At 39.0% G+C, this 15,957-nt stretch overlaps 1 protein-coding gene across 1 annotated transcript in view; it reads left to right on the forward strand.

Annotated features, from left to right (window-relative positions):
* Nucleotides 1-15,957, forward strand: part of pan3 (poly(A) specific ribonuclease subunit PAN3) — a 178,657-nt gene that overhangs the window by 113,715 nt on the left and 48,985 nt on the right. The window contains exons 6-8 of the mRNA XM_080197405.1: nucleotides 4,016-4,263; nucleotides 4,572-4,676; nucleotides 15,272-15,329. Of these exons, the coding sequence (XP_080053531.1) occupies nucleotides 4,016-4,263; nucleotides 4,572-4,676; nucleotides 15,272-15,329 (411 nt within the window). The remainder of the gene's footprint in view (nucleotides 1-4,015; nucleotides 4,264-4,571; nucleotides 4,677-15,271; nucleotides 15,330-15,957) is intronic.

Here is a 15,957-nt window from a genome sequence, read left to right on the forward strand (position 1 = left end):
GCTATCCTCCAGTCCTCTGGGACCTCACCTGTGTCCAAAGAAGAGACAAAGATTTGCGTCAGAGGCCCAGCAATTTCATCTTTCATCTCCCAAAGCAGCCTGGGATAAATGTCATCAGGCCCTGGAGCTTTATCAGTTTTTATGCTACCTAAAAACCCTAACACTTCTTCCCTCGTAATGGATATCTCCTTCAACTGATCTACAGCTCCCTGCAAGACATTACAAGACACCAAGCCCCTCTCCTTCATGAATACCGACGCAAAGTATTCATTCAGGATCCCCCCCATTCCCTCAGACTCAATGCATAGTTTCCCTCCTTTGTCCCTAAGAGGACATATTTTCCCTCTAACCACCCTCTTGTCCCTAATATAAGAATAAAATGCCTTTGGATTTTCCTTAATCCTATCAGCCAAAGCCATTTCATGCCCCCTTTTCGCCCTTCTAACTCCCCTTTTACCCCTGCTTTTCACAAAGTTGCATTTCTGCCAGCTGGACTTGAATAGTTCTATCCGTCCTATGATCCTCAAATATTAGACCATAGGAAGCAGCCATTCAACCCATAACATCTGTGCTGGCTCTCTGGAAGAGCTATCCACTTGGTTCTATTCAGCATACCCGTTGAATTATTTATCTTTAAAATATTTACCCTTTCTTTTCAAAACCTAACAACCCCCTGGACTTTCAAAATGACTCCCAGAGTGTTTACAACATAAAAGGAAACCATTTGGACTGAAGTGTTTCTGCTGACTCTGAAGGAGCAATTCACCTTGTACCAATCCCTCACCTTTTCATCATAGTCCTGGGCATTCCTCTTGTTTCTTATCTATTTGTTCATAGGGTGTGGGCTAAGCAGCATTTATTGTCCATCCCTCGAGAAGGTGGTGGTAAGCTGTCTTTTTAAACCGCTTATTTATGGCTGGTCAGTGGTAACCTGTACTTTTTCCTGTATTATATCCTCTAGAAGCTTGCTCACGATGAATGTTCTGGTATATAGTTATTTGGATTATCCGCTTTTAAACAGAGATGTTATATTGGCATCCTTCACAGGATAGATGCTTAAAAGATTGTAATTGTAGGCTGTGCTTTTGCCCCTTGACTTTCCTGAGTGTTTTAGGATGCATGACATGAAGGATTCTGCTTTGAATTCTGCAACTTGTTTTGGTACTATTTCCTTGTAACCAACCTCCACACCTCCCTTTGTAGCCTTTGTTCTCAGTGCTACACTCTTGTATAAAACCAAGACTGAGTATTAATTTAATATCTCTGCTTTCGTCCTCCAGGAGCTTTCAATCTTCTTTTCTAATCAGTCCTTCCCTTCCTCATTTTTTCCACTGTGTAAAAGCATTTACCATTCCCCTTTTCATTAGGTCTCCCTAATGTTTATTGATGCTTCTCTAAATTGTCAGTATGTGCCTTGATTTTCTTTTAGATCACCATAGATTTACAGATATTTCCCTCTTTAGTTCTTAGTTTTTTTTAGTTTTAAGTTTTTAAATCCATCAAAAGAATTTCAGCTATTGTCTTTCTTGGAATAAATGTGTACCTGAATTATCTCCTGTTTGAACTTTATTTCCTTGCATTTATCTCATGAAAGCTTACTTTTTTTTATAGTCAAGCATATGTGCCGTCTACATTCCTGAGATGGAATCTTGTTAGTCCATGGGGGGGTGCAAGTGCACAAGTCCCTGAAGGTGTCGGTGCAGGTGCAGAATGTGATGAGGAAAGCGTATGGTATGTTAGCCTTCATAGGAAGAGGTATAGAATATAAGAGTAGGAGTCTGATGTTGCAGTTGTATAGAACGTTGGTTAGGCCTCACTTGGAGTACTGCGTCCAGTTCTGGTCGCCGTACTACCGGAAGGATGTAGAGATCCTGGAGAGAGTGCAGAGGAGATTTACCAGGATGCTGCCTGGTATGGAAGGGCTGTCTTACGAGGAAAGATTGAACGAACTTGGGCTGTTTTCCCTTGAGAGACGTCGGCTGAGGGGGGATCTAATAGAGGTTTATAAGATTATGAAGGGGATAGATAGAGTAAATGGTGGTAAGCTTTTTCCACTATTAGAAATGGATAGAATGAGGGGTCACGGGCTTAGGGTGAGGGGGGCTAGGTATAAGACAAATATTAGAGGGCAATTTTTCACGCAAAGGGTAGTGGGGGTGTGGAATGCACTGCCGAGTAAGGTGGTGGAAGCAGGCACGCTAGGGTTGTTTAAGAGTCACTTAGACAGCCACATGAGCGGGCTACATATAGGGGGATATAGCAGGCCTTACTAAACGTTGTAGGCTTGGGATTACGTTTTTGCCTCAGGGATGTTACAGTCTTTGCCTGTTTAATAATGAATTTTTTTGTCTCCACAGGCATTTAAGTCCAGCAAGGGGCATGCATGCGGCAGGTTGTAGTGGGCTGCTCTTGGACGTTGCTTCGGGAGTTGCCTATTGCTTCATGTCGTTAGTGTGCTTAAACTGGACCATCTCGAGGGCAACATGACAGCTCAAAGACTGTCTCTGTTGCTGTGCGGACACATGGATTTGGGCCTGTGTCTGTGGGAGTTTGCACGTTCTCCCCGTGGTTGCGTGGGTTTCCTCCGGGTACTCCGGTTTCCTCCCACATCCCAAAGATGTGCTTTTAGGCTGATTGATTGGGTACTAAATTGTCCCTAAATTGGACCTCCCTGATCCTCGCACATTAGGCGTAGACTAAAATCATGAATAGGTCACTGAGACAGTGGGACGGCGGCGCGGGCTCGTTGGGCCGAAGGGCCTGTTTCCCGTGCTGTGTTGTTCTTTGTTCTTTGTAATATTCTGCATCTTGGAGGATAAAGTGCACATCCTCAGGCTCTGGTTCTGGTCTGGTGACTTTCCCAAGATAGGAAGTGTATTTCTTATTCAGATCTCCTTTCCATAATGTGACTGGCTGAAGATTTTCAGAGGTTTAGAATGAAGGATATTTCAGCTGGTTTATGATGTCACTTAGTTGGAATATTGGGATTGTGTACGCAAGGGACTATCATTTTCCCAACGTAAACCAAGTTGACAGAAAATGTAGAAGACTGGTTAAAAAGTGTGAAGGGGAAGACTGCGTAAATCAAATGTAGATGTTGGATTAGGTTTTTAAAGTTTGATGATTCCATTGGAGGGGATTGCAGGTTTGAGGTGGGGTGGGGGGTCACAATTGCAGCAGGCAAGAAATTCCACAATTTCGAAGATTTAAGGAATGTGTTACAATGAGAGTGAATTTCGAAATTATAGGGAATGCAGATAGAACCGTTATCAACTTACAGGTGCTAGAGGAAAGTTTGAGCCATACTGAGCATAATAGTGTTAATTTAAAGCAGAGTGAATTGAAACTAGTGGAGGAGCTACAAGTTGGGGTGGGATTTTATCAGTTGAGTTGTATGACCATTAATACTGTACGGTTCCCCAGCATTGTCTCGAGAGTCTACATTTTAAAATTTTGAAATTAAATTTCACAACAAGACTGTCAGAACTTTTGCTACTGTAAATATCTGTTTGTTATTATAATTGTAGAACATGTCAGACACTACCACAATTAAATTATTGTGTCCTTTTTCATGATTCAGCATTAAAACTTTGATTGAAATTTGTAATTTTGTTTAATTGAGTTCAAATGATAGCCCTCTCCCTTCTATGAAGATGAAAACAGAAAAAAATTTATCAATCCAGTCTACGCATTTACAGTTATGTGATGGCTGTCTGAGAAACAACATTTTGTAAGTTGCTATCCAAGATAGTCAAGATAAAATAATTTTCTGTCATCTTATCGTGTTCCATGTGTATGTGTGGTATTTCTATTTTGAGTATAGCCTGCAGAACTGAAAGGTGATGATGTCATAATGCATTCAGTACAAACAGTAATAAGCATTTGTGAAATATTTAGTCATTGGGAAACAAAACTTAAATTGATATGTCAATATTGATTACATGTTTCTATCTGCTATTTAGTAAAATAGTGGTGTTGAAGGTATGTTCCTAACAAACCTGTCAAATTTTTTCAGGAATGTCCTTATCAGCTGGATCATCTCCTCTGCACTCTCCAAAAATAACTCCCCATACGTCGCCTGCCCCTCGAAGGAGGAGTCATACTCCAAATCCAGCAAATTTCATGGTACCTACTAGTGCCTCTACACCAGTATCTGATGCAGTCTCTCAGTCTCCATCTTCTGGGCAGGTGATACAAAAAGAAACTGTGGGAGGGACAACTTACTTCTATACTGACACAACTCCAGGACCTCTTCCAGGAATGGTGTGTAGATACTATTTTTTGTTAATTACTGCAAATCAAGTGCTTGCCCTGCAGCAGAAAATGAACTTGGAATGGGGTAATGGAACAATTAAGATAACTGCTCATTTCATTTATTTTGTAGTGCAAGTGTTACGTGAGTGTATAAAGTATACAACTAATTACAAGGTTATTGAGCAAATACTTTACTATAAGTGCTACCATTAAGTTCTGCCATTAATGCAAATTGCTCATTATGTTTACTGTATTCAAAATTTTGCTTTACGTGAGTGAAGTTCTGCAATTGATTTTCAAGTTTTCTTATTTCCCAGGTATTTCCAACTTACCATATTTATCCTTCATCTGCACCCCATGTTGCTTATATGCAGCCTAAAGCAAATGCGCCTTCTTTTTTTATGTCCGATGAACTCAGACAGGTAAATTGAACATTTTTTTTTCTTTTATGAAGTTTTTGAAGTACAGGTACATTTTGTTAATATGTATATAGTTCTTAATGTCACCATGTTGAAGGATCTTGTCTGGCTCCATGAAGACCTATACCCAATGGCGGCCTTACTAACAGTAGGAACGTTATTCTGGGAAAATGAAAAGGAAAGCCTGTGAGATAACTGGTTACCTTCATGATGTATGATCTGATGATCCCACATTTCTGAAACTGATCCCCGTAGCAGTGTCTAATGTTGTACCATAAGGTGGAGAATATTATAAAGTTGTGGCATTCCTGACAGCATTTGACAGTTCAACAACCATTTTGCTTTGCTTTGATGTTGGAGGATGAATTGAAGAACATTAGTAGAGATAGTTTGATGCAAATTTGTCCATCTTTGTGTACTTTGTTCTTTCATAGATGTGTAATCGACGAAGTTGTGCATTTATGTATGTAGTGTCCTAATAGTAAAGCACTGGGCTATATACTAAACTAACAGTGAGTTTGATAAATGTAGACTTGGAATATAAGAGGACAGAAAACATCCAATCTTATTAACCTTGATAGCTCTAACCTTTTCATTCCAATTTCTTCACTTCCATTTCCTGATTTTGGTTTTTTCCATATCCCTTAATACTTTAGTTCTCACAAAAGTCTATGTCCCTTCCAAATATGAAGACAGAGGGAAACCAGGTTGTAATTCTTAGCTTTGCAAATGAGGGATAGTACGCTCTTGAATAATCATTGATACTCTTTGAAGAAAATTGACAAGTGGGGAAAAATATAACTTCCATATTGAAGATTGAAATATTTATTTTCAACGAAGTCCAGAATAAGTACAGCATTTTAGTTCCAAGGTTTTGGAATTCATGTTGAAATTTGCTTTGCATTCAATTAGAAAAATTGGAATATTTAATTTCCTTGCCTATTATGCTATATTAAATTATCACTACAGCACTACATTTTAACATTGCAATCCAAAAATATTTTGTCTATGGTTGCAAGCTAAAGTTGCCAACATAAATTCATGACACGCCATTATCACAGTAGGTGTATTTTGGGGTGATGTGGCATTCATATTGAACAATGAGCAGTTTCCCAATTGTTCAACTTTAATGTTGGACAGGAGAGACGTATCAACCATGAGGTTGAGGCCTTGGTCTAGAACTCTAGTCTGTATTAAGTTTGTTGAGAGGTTTGTAACCCATGCTGCCAGTGCAACTGTGTGGACTCCATCAACTTTAATTCTGGTATCCCCATTTCTTTAATAACTTCCTAACATGCATTGAGGCTCAAACATGAATCTGGTAATTATCATAGGATAACCATAAGATTGTCAGCGGAGAGTATCCAGAGGGAAAGAAGACTGGGGACAAATGAAGGGAATGGATAAATACCTCACAGGACAGCATATGAAAAGCTTCACCCTTCCTAGATCATTGAAAAATCATAGAACAGTAACATCACAGGAATAGTCTATTTGGCCCATCTTATCCATGCAGCTATCTCCAAAGGAACTTTGCTAGCCCCTTGTCCCTTGCAATTCTTTTTGTTTGGCTGCTTATCCAATTAACTTCTGAAAGCTCATATTGTATCTACTTCTACCACACTCATACCCAAGCATTTCAGATCCTAATCACTTACTTCGTAGAAATATTTTCCTCATGTTGTTGCCTCTGCTTTTTCTGGCAGTAGTCTTAAATTGGTGCCCTCTGGTTTTCGCCCTTTCCTTTTCTCTCTATATACTCTCTCTAGGCCGTCTGTGATTTTGAGCATGTCTATCAAATTCTTTTCAAAATCCTCTAAGGTGGGCATCCCCAATTTCTCTAGTCTATCCATGTAACAAGTCCTTCAGCACTGAAACCATTCTTGTAAATTGTTTCTGCACCTTTCTAAAGTGCAATGCCCAGAATTGGGCACACTCCTCAGTTGAGGATAAACCATTGTTTTATAAAGGTTCATCGTAACTTCCTGGCTTTTGTCCTCTGTCTCTATGTATAAAGCCTAGATTCCTGTGTGCCTTTTCAATCATTTTCTCAAACAGCTTGCCACCTTCAATTTGTGCGGTCTCTGATAAGGCCAATTTTTATTGCCCGTCCCTAATTGCCCCTGAACTGAGTAGCTTGTTAGGTTTTTTCAGAGGGCAGTTAGAGTAATCATAGTGCTGAGGACCATGAGTCACATTTACATTTCTCCAGTCCTCTGAAACTGGATCTCAAATTTTTTTTCGTAAAGCTTTTATAGAATATGGGTGTTGCTGGCAAGGCCAGAATTTGTTGCCTATCCCCAATTTCCCTTTAACTGATTGGCTTGTTAATTCATTTCAAAAGGCGGTTAAGAGTCAGTTACCTTGTTGTGGGTCTGGAGTCACATGTTGCCTAGACCAGGTTTGGAAGGACCTTATGTAAAGGATATTAGTGAACCAGATTGTTTTACAACAATTGATGATAGTTGTCAAAGTCACCAGTACTAATATTAGCTTTACATTCAGATTTATTAATAGAATTTAAATGCGACCAGTTACAATGGTGGGATGTGAGCCCATATATCCAGAGCATTAACCTGAGTCTTGTGGTTACTAACCCAATGATATCACTACGCCATCATCTCCCCCTTGCTAAGAATACTGGAAGATTATGAACAGTACCTCCAAGTGAGCTTATAGACTTTTACATTCAGCCTTTCTAATACCAATTTTTTTTTCAATTTTTAGCTCATCCAGCAGTGCAATTACCTCTTCTTAAACTATTACTTTTCAGTAGCATTTTATATTGGTTAAAAACAGGTGCAAAATAATCACTCAGTGCCTCAGCCATGACTCCCACCTCCAGGTAACAATCCCTTTGTTAATCCCTCATTGACCCCATATCTGATCTCATATTTGACTGTTCAAAAATTGGAGTTGTCTGAAAATTGGACATTTTAAAAATGTGCCATACATCAATTTTAATTGAGTAAAATAAATGAAGATCTTGCCATGACAATTTGGCTAGGTACTGCATTATCATAATGTGGCATCTGATTAGCTTTCCCCTTAGCTGTTTCCATACGGTCTATCTTGCATTTCAAATGATGCTTGATCCCACCCACTCGACGCAAGATCTGGAATTGAGCCTTGTCTTGGTCCTGAGGGTACTGAATTTGAGACCCTGTACCTGTGCAATGAAATTCTGAATCAAGTTTGAAAGCGACACATTCCAGTCCCAAGCAAAAATCTTTAATTTAAAAATAGTCATCTGTCCTCTTATACATATTGGCTAAGGTTCTTTAGTTTAAATAAAGTAAAAAAGTGTGTAGGTAAACCAACAGTTTGAAATGTTCAACAAAAATACATTCCACTATGAAAACAAGAGCTTAGCAAGGAAGGACCATCTGTCAGTTACTAGGGAAACCAGCATAGGGCGACCAAAAAGTTGATAAAAAGGGGGAAAAATAGAATGAAAGTGAACTAGCCAAGAATGTAACAACTGTTTTATGTGAGCTTTTACAACCTGTACAAAATGGTTGAAGTAAATAGTGGTTACTTGGTGGTAGATACAGAAGAATGATACAAAGAATGATGAAATAACAGAGACTTTGAACAAGTATTTTATGTTTCACAGTAAAAGTTACAAATTGCATACCAGAAATGGAGGCGTAACCAAGGCAGTAATAAGAGGGAGGAAATTAAAGTATCAGCAGAAAAAGAGCATTGGATAAACTTAAGAGAAATGTTATTAAAGCTTTTCCTCTTGCACTTCTCAAGATGCTTTGCAACAATTTCCCAACAGTAATGGGAGAAGACTTGAGTCCGCTTAGCAACCAGTCACCAAATTCTTCTCATGCAGTATATTTTTCTCCTATTATTGTTGTAAAATTCGTCTGAGTTATTCTGAGGCAAGCCGAAAAGCTTTGATAGCATGTATCTTTTTTCAGGAACATTCAAGTTCCGTACAAGCAAACAACCATTCACCTTAAGAGACTAAAAGTTGATGAATCTCCGACCTGATGGCTTGCACCCAAATGTTGTCAGAGGTTGCTGCAAAGGTAGTGGGTGCACTGGGTTATGATTTTCTAAACTTTCCTAGCATCTGGAACAGTCCCAGCTCATTGAAAGGTAGCAAATGTAATTCTGCTGTTCAAGAAAGGAGCAAGAGAGACAACAAGGAACTGCAAGCCAATTATCTTGATACCAGTCATCAAGAAAATACTGGATAAAAGCAAATTACTGCAGATGCTGGAATCTGAAACCAAAAGAGAAAATGCTGGAAAATCTCAGCAAGTCTGGCAGCATCTGTAAGAAGAGAAAAGAGCTGACGTTTTGAGTCCAGGTGACCCTTTGTCAGAGCTTTGACAAGGGTCGTCTTGACTTGAAATGTCAGCTCCTTTCTCTCCTTACAGAAAATACTGGAATCTATAATTAGGGAAATCTGATCAGACAAAGTTAACATGGGTTTTACAGAAAGGAAATTGTGCCTGGCAAATAGCTTTTTTTGAGGGTGTAGCAAATACTGTAGATGAATGTGAGTTAGTAGATGCTGTACATTTGGATTGATTAAATGCCACACAAGATTAACATGCAAAATAAGGAGTTATGGATTTGGGGATAATAGTATGGAAGAAGGAATGATTGACCAACAATAGCAGAGAATACCAACAAACAGGATGTTTTCAAGTTGGCAGGCTCTAACTAGTAGAAAGCTGCTTCAACTATTTACAATTAAGCAAAGCGATTAAAAATAATGCATGTAAGTTTGCTGATGATACGAAGCAAGGTGGGAATGCAAGCTGTGAGATGGACACAAAAAGCCTGCAAAAAGATATAGACAGATTAAATGAATTGGGTAACAAAGTGGTATGTGGCGTATAATATGAGGAAGTGTGAACTTATTCAGTTTTGTAGTAATACTAAAATGTATTTTTAAAAGATGTGAAACATTTATGATGTTGTTTAGCAGGACTTGGGTGTACTTGTACTGAGAACACAAGTTAACATGCAGGTACAGCAAGCAATTAAGAAGGCAAATGACATGTTGGTCTTTATGGCAAAGAGGTGTGTCTCCAGGTAGAGTACGATATACTGTTTTGCTTTCTATATCTGAGGAAAATTATACTTTAAAGCAGTATGGCGAAGGTTTGTTCCTATGATGAGATCTTGAGTAAATTGGATCTATATTCTCCGTATTTCAGAAGAATGAGAGGTGATCTTATTGATGCATACAAGATCCTGAAGAGACTTGACAAGAAGGCCATTGAGAAGTTACAAATCTTTGGAATTGTCTATCCCTTGATCAAGTGGTTGTGGATGCTTCATTGTTGACCTGTCCACACTGAAATCAATAGATTTTTGTTCTCCTAGAATCAAGAAACATGGGGAACAGGCAGGAAAGTGAGGTTTGAGGTAGAGAATCAGCCATGATCAGATTGAATGACAAGGTTTGAGGGTCTGAATGGTCTACTTCTCTTTATTTCTTTAGTTCCACTGTTTTACTATTTCAGATTAATTTTTATGTTAACTGCCAGTTTTTTCTCATACTCTGTTCTTGCATTTCTGATTTCCTTTATCACCACCTTTTGAGCTTTTAATATTACAACCTGGTTTTCACTTGTCAGCCTGGCATTTGTTACATGCACCCTCTTCCTGTTTCACTTTACTTTCTATCTTTCTTGTTGTCCTAAACCCTGGCTTTGGTTACCCCATCTTTCTTTCCTTGAGGGAATTTACCTTAATTGTGCCAAACCATCTCTTTAAAGGCAGCTCATTTTTCTGTTAGTTTTGCCTGGGAATCTTTAAATCCAATTTGTCTGCACATATCTGTTCTCACCACCAGTGAGAAAGGCCTTCCTCCAATTTAGTATTTTTACTTTAGATTGCACCTTTCCTATGGCTAATCTAAACTTCCATTTCTTTCACTCAACATTCTCCTCTCCCCATAAAAGTATAATCAAGCTTGATTTAAGTCTGTCTTTAGCTATTTCAAGTGCTGAGCAGCTTCATGAAAATATTTTTAATTTGCAGACAGACAGACATGATAACCAACCCTTGTTTATGTGAAGCCATTGCAATAATTTGTTTCTCCTTCGATAATGGTCATTAGTTCTTATCTTCATTCTCTACGGAAATAGTTTAGGTTAGATTAGATAGTTGGAGGCTTCAACCCAGTGTCACACCATTTCAAGAACTTTTTAGCCAAGAGCTCATGCACAAAGAAGAACTATTGGTATGGGGACATGATCACTGACCTTAAAGAATTCTGTACAAATCAAGGGTAGGTTGCCAGCTGATCTAAGGAGATAATTCTCAGTTTCATAACATGAGAATTCGCCCTGATGCAGACGTTTTGACTCAAATCACAACGCTGCCTTGCACTGCATCATAAAATAAATTGTGGTGATTATCAACAGTGGATAACCTCTGAGATAGTCAAGCCTAAGTAAAATGCACCTTTTACACTGAGAAATCGTGGGAGACAGAGACTTTCTATATTATAGAACAAGACCCCATTATGTCTGGCTGCCTCCAATATTCTTAGGCGATCTCTGAAGTTATGAAAACACATAATTGTGGGCCGGTGTTGCTGATTGTCCTTAGGCCTCAGAAACAGGGTACAGTGTACCGTTTCTAAGTTAATATGCCCAACTTTCATATCCAGATTAAGAAAACATGGGTTGCCAGCTGTCAAGGAATTTAACTGGGAACTTATCCTCAGCTCCTTCTGGTAAAACAACAACCCAGACGTTTTTCATCCAACCTCGGTTCTTAAGATCGTCTAGGAGTTCTGACATACCATGTTGCTGCTTTTCCAAGGATCGTAAGCAAGCCTCAACTGAGGAAGTCACATTTTTGGCAGTAAGGCTTCTCTCCTCTGCTTCATCAAGCTTTTTACCAGTATTCTGTTGCTCTAAAGCATGAGCATTGATATTCTACTCTAATGAGCCAAGTTTCTCATCCATGACCTTTATATTAGGAGTAATCAGCTCTAATGCCTTTGAGAGTGCCAGATTGAGAGCCTATTCAGGGATTGAGTCACTATGTTGAGGACTCGATTCCACCCCAGTTATTTCTGATGACTCTCATTTATCAGCAATTTTCTTAATGTTTCTCAGCATTTTGTCACCAATGTTTAGCCAGAATTCTTGAAGTCATAATGAAGCATTCTCACTCCTGGATTAAGTAAGTATGGGCTGCATGAGCACGATAAGTGAAAGGATTAAAGGATGAGTAGCACCAGAGCGCACAGAAACATAGCTATTCCCACACTCGCAACGCGTGTTTCCCCTCCCCCTTCCAACTACTGTTATTTCACAGGAAATCCATTGAAATTCATGCAAGAAACATCAACTAATTTTCCGAGCAATGTTTAAAAAAATTGCTCCATTCTTAAAGTTACAAAGCCAGTGCACAGAGTAGGCAGGACAGGCCCTTAATTCATCACCTTGCTTGCTGCAAAAAAAAAATTCAACTCGAATTCCATTCATGTTCCCCGCAAGAGAGACAAACAAGATCCAAGTTGACAAGAAAAGACATTGTGCCTGATCTTGGGCTTGATCTTAACCAAAAGGTCAAGTTATTATATTTGTCAGCTGTTCTTGCCTATTTGCCTAGAGCAATTGTCTAAGCAAATGGACAAGGCTGGCTGACAAATTTAATAACAAAAAAAACCTTACAGAAATCATCGTTTATGATTCTGAAAGTCTCAAGGCACTTCACAGACAATGTATTCAGTATTGTAATGTTGAGAGATATTGCAAACATTTAGCATACAGCAAAGTTCTACAGCAGCATTGTAATAATTGGTCAGGTACATAGTTTAATAATGTTGGTTGAGGGATAAATGTTGACCAGCACACTAGATGAGCTGTTCCCTTTCTATGGGATATTTTATGGGCACTTGACTTTGTGATGGATGATGACAACTCCATCAGTGCAACACTTCCTCATTTATACACTGAATGATCAGCCTAGGTTATGTACTCAGATTTTTGAATTGGGAAACTCCAAACCTTGGAATGGAGTTATGGGGAATGTGGCAGGACAATGGGGATGAGAAAAATGTCAGCCACGATTGAATGGCAGAACAGACTTGGCCAAGTGGCCTAATTCTGTTCCTATGTCTTATGATCTTTTGGAATTGAATCCACTGAACTGAATTCAATCAAATTGAACTGAACCAAGGGAGAGGGTATTATGCGAAAGAAGGAAAACCAAAACTTCTGTCATCAATCGTAAAGGAGAAAGTGAAAAGAGCAATTATGACAGCGAATGGATTCTACTTGTATTTTCTTCCCTTCTGAAGTTTTTCAGTGACATCCAATTATTAACCCATTTTGTGCTTGCAGTGCATTTTTAAATTGTGGAATGGCAAATTGTTTTTAAAATTGCCGATGATTGCAATATATAATCAATGTAAGATGACACATAAGAACTAAGAGCTGGAATAGGCCATCTGGCCCCTCGAGCCTGCTCTGCCATTCAATAAGATCGTGGCTGATCTTTTTGTGGACTCAGCTTTATTTACCTGCCCACTCACCATAAGCCTTAATTCCTTTGCTGTGCAAAACTTTATCTGTCCTTGCCTTAAAAACATTCAATGAGGCAGCCTCAACTGCTTCACTGAGCAGGGAATTCTACAGATTCACAATCCTTTGGGTGAAGAAGTTCCTCCTTAACTCAGTCCTAAATCTGCTTCCCCTTATTTTGAGGCTATGCCCCCTAGTTCTAGTTTCGCCTGCCAGTGGAAACAACTTCCCTGCTCCTATCTTATCTATTCCCTTCATAATCTCTTATTTTTCTATAAGATCTCCCCATATTCTTCTGAATTCCAATGAGTATAGCCCCAGTCTACTCAGTCTCTCCTCATAAGCCAACCCACTCAACTTCAGAATCAACCTAGTGAATCTCCTCTGCACCCCCTCCAGTATCCTTCCTCAAGTAAGGAGACTAAAACTGTACACACTACTCCAGGTATGGCCTCACCAGCACCTTATACAGCTGCAACATAATCTCGCTGTTTTTAAATTCCATCCCTCAGCAATGAAGGCCAAAATTCCATTTGCCGCCTTAATTACCTGTTGCATCTGCAAACCAACTCTGAGATTCCTGCACTAGGACACCCAGAACCCTCTGCACAGCAGCAAGGTCTATTGGGCAAGCTTTGTTTTTGAGTGCACAATTCCCATGCAGTGTCTAATAAACATTAAGGTTTTTAAAATACTATTTGGTACTGCTGATCAAGGATAAGGAAGCTGTGTCTGTATTTGTGGCTTTCAGTAGATTCATATGGCTGCATTTGATTCCATTCATAGAACTATACAGTGGTTACAGCACCGAAGGAGGCCGTTTCACCCTTCATCTGCAAGCCCGTGCTGGCTGACTGCAAGATCAATTAGTTGTCCCCCTCTTTCCCTTACCCTTTCCTATAGCCTCAAGTGTTTTCCCTTCAGTTGCTTATCTACTTCCCTTTTAAAATACACAATTCAATCTCAAATGTGCCTTTATCATCTGTGTGACAGTTATGTAGCAGATATCACATCTCTGCTTGGATTAGAAACTCTTGGATTCTTTTGAGAAAACCCAGCACAATTTGTACTGTGTCTGGATTGGCTATATTTAAAAAAAAGAAACCCCCTTCATGATCCCACCTCACTCAACAAATAGTCCATAACTAAGCTTGGCTCAGCCACAGTACTTCAATATATGAAGAGTATTCTGAGGCTTTGTATTCTAGAATGCTTCACAATGCAACTCAACTCATGCTAGAAAGATGTCTCTAGTGCTTTACAAAATTATGAATATCAAAAGAGAGAGAGGAATAGATGGGATGAAGTTTGGGGACAGGGTGGAAAGATTGGATGAAGAGCAAGGTTTTTAGCAGGATTCTGAAAACAGAAGTGATTCAGCTTCTGTAAAGCAAGTGGCTGAAATATTAGTCACTAATATTGGAGTGGAAAGAGAGAACAAATAATAGATGAGTGTTTTGAGAAATGAAAGGTAGAAACTTGGACATTGAGAGGAAGGCAATCTGAGGTAGGTTGGACTGGAGACTATTTACAGGCTCTCAAAATTGAACAGTGACACACAGTTGTCATACAAACAATAATTTGAGGACTTAGAGGAAGAAAAAATTGCGAGAGGATAGTGAAGGGCTTAATGTTTTTCTTAAACATGGGAGGCACTAGCATTTTGAAGGTGTTGGGATAGTGCCAGATGGTGTATTGTGACGTTGGCAAGAAGGTTTTTGAGGAGGGAAAGTTCAGTGATCAAGTGTTCAGAACTTGTCATGTACTTCGTAGAATTAGCAAGTATATTGTGGAACTATGCAATAAGGATTGGATTGGTGAGGGATGATGACAATGGAAGGGTGAATGAACAAGGAAATGGATGGCCAGTATGCCTGAAGTGCATAAGTTGCTTGCATTTAAAATGTAAAGATTTGATTGAAGGAATAGGTCTTGGGATGATATATAACATGTCATTTCACAGAGCAAGATAGTAGTCAATCAGCGTATTGTCATTGTGTTACTTATACATTTGCTCTTAACTGGAGTGGATAAAGTTATAAATGATGAAACCACTCTGTGTAATTTATTAACATTTCTTTGTAGGAGTTGATCCACAAGCATTTAATAACAATGGCACAGATTGACCAAACCGAAAATCCAGGTAAGATGGGTCTTAAACATTTGACACTAGTTTTGCAGAATTCAGCAAGAATCTGTCACTCCCACATAGTTTTTGTATTTGCAACATATACCTGTGTACATTTTTACTGCATCTAAACTAATTTTTACATATGCCAAAGTAATTTAGAGTTATAATTTCCAAAGTCGTCTTTGCTAGATGTGAAATTTTTTTATTTGACTAGAAAATGATGTATTGCAACTAAAACTGTAGTTGCTGAAAAGGGAGAGATGCTGTTGCAGCTTTTTGTCACGCGTTCATCAAGACAGATTTGCAAGAAGACAAAATACCAATCAGAGTCCACTTTCCAACAAATCAGCACAATCTCTTCATATAGTATAAGTTGTTGTTCCTTTTAAGATTTGATTTTCTTGTGAATCTGTCCTGATGAGTGCAAGCCACAAAGCTTTGACAACATGTCTTTTTCAGCCATATTCAATTTCTATACTACCAAGTGGCCATAAAACTAATTGTGGTACAGTTGGACTTTGTCAATACAGAAGGAGGCCATTTGGTGCATTGAGCCTGCACCAACAACAGTCACACCCAGACCCTATCTCTATAACCCCACATATTTATCCTGCTATCCCTGACACTAAGGGGCAATTTA

This window comes from Carcharhinus amblyrhynchos, chromosome 10, assembly GCF_965287045.1.
Source record: "Carcharhinus amblyrhynchos chromosome 10, sCarAmb.v2.hapA, whole genome shotgun sequence".
NCBI classification, from domain to species: Eukaryota; Metazoa; Chordata; class Chondrichthyes; order Carcharhiniformes; family Carcharhinidae; genus Carcharhinus; species Carcharhinus amblyrhynchos.